General features: G+C 46.3%; 1 protein-coding gene across 1 annotated transcript in view; it reads left to right on the forward strand.

The window, feature by feature from the left end:
* The first annotated feature begins 202 nt into the window (after window positions 1–202).
* The window catches only part of capt (adenylyl cyclase-associated protein 1), a 37,979-nt gene continuing 33,923 nt past the window's right edge, over window positions 203–4,258 (forward strand). The window contains exon 1 of the mRNA XM_080270176.1: window positions 203–328. Coding sequence (XP_080126302.1) covers window positions 214–328 — 115 coding nt within the window. The 5' untranslated portion in view covers window positions 203–213. The remainder of the gene's footprint in view (window positions 329–4,258) is intronic.

Consider the following 4,258-nt stretch of genomic DNA (forward strand, 5'->3'; position numbering starts at 1 on the left):
TGATGATGATGATGATGATGATGATGTACAGTATTGTGTCTTAATGTTGACAGTGTTGCAGATGATGTCCGGAATAATGATGATGATGATGATGATGATGATTTATAGGTGTTGTTATTTATTTTTTATTTTTAAGTTAGGGGCATGTGTTGAAATTCTCGTCAAAACTAATAATACTGATGTGTTTTTCTATGTGTTGCAGAGGTGTTGCACATGATGGCAGGAGAGCTTGCAGCGTTAGTAGCCCGCCTGGAGACCGCCGTGGACAGGCTGGAGAAGGCAGGGGGTGGCAAGGGGGGTGGAGGGTCCCTGGCAGCACCACAGCAAGGTAGGGCAGGGGGGGTACCAAGGTGAGAAGTGGAGAGGGAGGAGGGAGGAGGGAAGTAGAGATGGAGGAGGGAGAAAGGAGGGAAGTGGAGAGGCAGGGAGGGATGGAGGGAAGGAGAAAAGTGGAGGGATAGGGTAGAGAAGGTGGGTTGCTGACAAGGGTGGTTGGGTCCCCTGCCATCATCCCCACTGCAGGGTAAGGCAGAGGGGGGGGAGAGGGAGAGAGAGAGAGAGATTGCTAAGGAGGAGGGAGAGAAATAAAAAAGGGGGGGGGAAAGGAGGAGTAGGAAGAGAGAAAAATAAGAATGCAAGATTAGGGAGAAAGAGGAAGTTAGGGAGGTAGAGAGGGTGTTAGGGAGATGTTGAGGGTGAATAGTATGAGAGAGAGAGAGAGAGAGAGAGCCAGGTGGTAGGAGTCAGCGAAGTAAATCAATTGTCTCCAGCTGCTTGTGTGTGTGTAGGTGTATGCAACGTAAATGAATGTATGTGTATGTATATGTGTATGGTTCTGCAGGTGTGTGTGTGTGTGTGTGTGTGTGTGTGTGTGTGTGTGTGTGTGTGTATGTGTGTGTGTATGTGTGTGTGTGGTGAAAAAAGGTGTGTGTGATGTGTGTAGGATGGTGGAAAGGGTGTGTGTGATGTGTGTAGGATGGTGGAAAGGGTGTGTGTGTGAATAAATTTGAAGGTGGGAGGAAGAGACAGTATGAAAAAAAAGAAAAAAAATGGAAGAAGAAAATAAAGACGTGTGTGAGAAAACGATACAGATTCCGTAACGCCTCTTCCTTAGCGATTTATTTTTCATTTCATATTTTTTTTTTTGCTTAGTAGATCAGGATATTCTTTCGTGTGGTATATCTTGTTTAATATCGACATAGTGTGCAGTCAGTGACATACGAGAAGAAATTTGTGTGTAATGTGAAAAATAAATCGCTAAGGAAGAGGTGTTATGGTGTCTTGTGTAGTGGGCTTGTTTTCATCTGATGGAACTGGGCCAATGCACAACTACAATATTAGGTCGTAGATGCATGAAATTAGATCACCTGTAAATATTGAATCTCCATGGTTACTAGTGAAATCAGTCCTCCACTCTGCATTTAGGCGATAGGAGTTAGGAATTCCTGCCAAGTTATAAGGTAAGAGTGAGTCTCCTTGGTTACTAGTGGTCCTCCTTCATATTGACTACACTTAGGGGTTAGGGGTCTTTGTCAGGTTATAAGGTAAGAGTGAGTCTCCTTGGTTACTAGTGGTTTTTCCTGCACTCTGACTACACTTAGGGGTTAGGGGTCTTTGTCAGGTTATAAGGTAAGAGTGAGTCTCCTTGGTTACTAGTGTCCTTCATTCTGACCATACTTAGGGGTTAGGGGTCTGTGCCAGGTTAGAGTGAACATGGTATAGTGGAGGGGCAGAGGTTTTTGCTTGTGAGGTGGAGCCAAGAGTTGAAAGTTTGGAGGAAGTGTTGATGGTGCACTTGGCAGGCTCGTGGGTAGGGCTGTTTTAAGGCCATCTTTGTCGCTGGAGTTTACCCCACACCAGGGCTTAGTGGGGAGGGTGGTGGTGGTGGTGATGATTGGTGGTGGTGGTGGTGGTGGTGATGATGAATGTGGTAGCAGTGATGATGCTATATGATGGCGATGGTGATGGTAGGAGTGAAGATGATGATGATGGTGGTGGTGGTTGTAGCAGTGGTGATGATGATGATAATGATGGTCGTGGTAGCAGTGGTGATGATGATGATGATGGTGTGGTTACGTGTGTCTGTGTATGTGGTAGTGTATGTATGAATGTAATATGTTTGGTGGCTGTGTTCATATGGTTGCTTTTCCATGATGTATGTATATTTCTGTGTGTGTGTGTGTGTGTGTGTGTGTGTGTGTGTGTGTGTGTGTGTGTGTGTGTGTGTGTGTGTGAGAGAGAGAGAGAGAGAGAGAGAGAGAGAGAGAGAGAGAGAGAGAGAGAGAGAGAGATGGACGTGAGTGTGTGTCTGCAGATGTACAGTTATGTACCACCTGCGTGAGAGAGAGAGAGAGAGATGGGGGAAGGAGAGTGTGAAGAGGTTATGAAAAGGAGGGAAAGAGGAAAAGGAAGGAAAAAGGTGATGGGAAGGGGAGGGGAGGGGATGAAGGGAAGGGGATGAGAGAGAGTGGCAAAGGGTAGAGAGGTAGGAATTTGGAAGAGGGGAGGGAGGGAGGTTGAGTGGGAGGGAGAGAAGGAGGAGGGAGAGGGGAGTGTAAGATGAAGTGGGAGTATTTAAAAGGAAGTGTGTGTGTGTGTGTGTGTGTGTGTGTGTGTGTGTGTGTGTGTGTGTGTGTGTGTGTGGAGCGATGCTGTGGTTGGATAGGAATGTAGGTGTGTGGATGTGAGTCAGAATCACAGCTGAGTCAAGAGAGAGAGAGAGAGAGAGAGAGAGAGAGAGAGAGAGAGATTATTAGTACACCTGTTGATTCTCTAACACCTGCCCTCATCCTCACCTACACCCACATTCTCTCTCTCTCTCTCTCTCTCTCCACACCCACATATTTCTGCTTCCGTGTGTGCTCCTTGGTTGTGTCTATCGCTACCCCACAAATGACATCACCCATTTTGCACCATTCCCCACTGTCTATATATTTTCATCATATCTCTGCCTACTATTATTTTAGCCTTTTCAGCATCAGTAAGTCTTGTGATAGTTTTCCATTTGCCAGATGTGCTAAAGTGTAAGTTTTTGAGATGGAGGCGGGATTCCGGGGGCTGGGGTGGTGTGTGGATGAGTGTGTGGCCCATTTATTTATTTTTGTTAGGTTTTTCCCTGCTCTCTGAACCCTGTCTCCACTTCCTTGGGTGGGGAAAGAGGTCTGGATGATGGTGGTGATGGTGATGATGATGATGATGATGATGATATTGGTTTTATGGGGAGGATATGATAGGGTAGTGGTGGTAGTGATGATGATGGTGATGATGATGATTTATGATGATGATGACAGTTGTGGTGATGGATGCAGTGGGTTCAAATCCCGCTGAGGCAGGGAACAGTTTAAGGATTTGAATTTCAGAAAAATCAGACTTTACTGATCTACCAGAAGACCCGCCGACATGTCGTAAAAATACCCCCGCTAATACCAATACACCAGTCCTGTATGAGACAGCCCTAGCATGTATTCAGTATGGACGGTGGGTGTTAGCGCCGAAGTGGTGACATGTAGAGGTGTGCGGTACGTAGGAGGACTACTGGGCCTTGAAAGCAGGCTGTGAAGCCTATGCCCAGAGTCGGTCACATATAAAAAAAAAAAAAAAAAAAAAAAGGTTGGGGGTGGTGGTAGTGATGGTGGTGGTGTGGTGGTGACTGTGGTGAGTGTGTTAGCTGTACCTGCACCACAGAACAGAACAGAACTGCACAGGCTTCACCACACACACCATCTGAAGCCCTGCACCTCACACACTCACTTCTCCTATTGTCACCTCACATTTTATTAATATACCCTACCACATCTCACTTCACCTCTCCTCTCCTCTCCTTTCCTCTCCTCACTTCTCTCCTTTCCTTTCCTCTCCTCTCCTCACATCTCCCTTTTCCTCTCTTGTATTATATTCTCCTCACTTCTCTCGTTTCATCCCCATACTTTTCTTTCCTCTCCTCTTCTCCCTTCTCCCCTCTTCTCCCTTCTCCCCTCTTCTCTCCTCCCCTCTCCTCTCCTGTTCTGTAACACTTTTTCCTCTCTTCTCCATACACACATACTCCCACATGTGTGAGCGAGTGGGTGACAGTGAGTGAGAATAAATAAAAGTGTGTGTGTGTGTGTGTGTGTGTGTGTGTGTGAGAGAGAGAGAGAGAGAGAGAGAGAGAGAGAGAGAGAGAGATTTGGGAGGTATCTAATGTCACAACCTAGTTATTCTCTCTCTCTCTCTCTCTCTCTCTAACAATCCAATCATCCTAACAGACCATGTAACCACA

The sequence above is a fragment of the Coenobita brevimanus genome, chromosome 39 (assembly GCF_032717465.1).
Source record: "Coenobita brevimanus isolate Jiangsu-jjx chromosome 39, ASM3271746v2, whole genome shotgun sequence".
Lineage (NCBI taxonomy): Eukaryota > Metazoa > Arthropoda > Malacostraca > Decapoda > Coenobitidae > Coenobita > Coenobita brevimanus.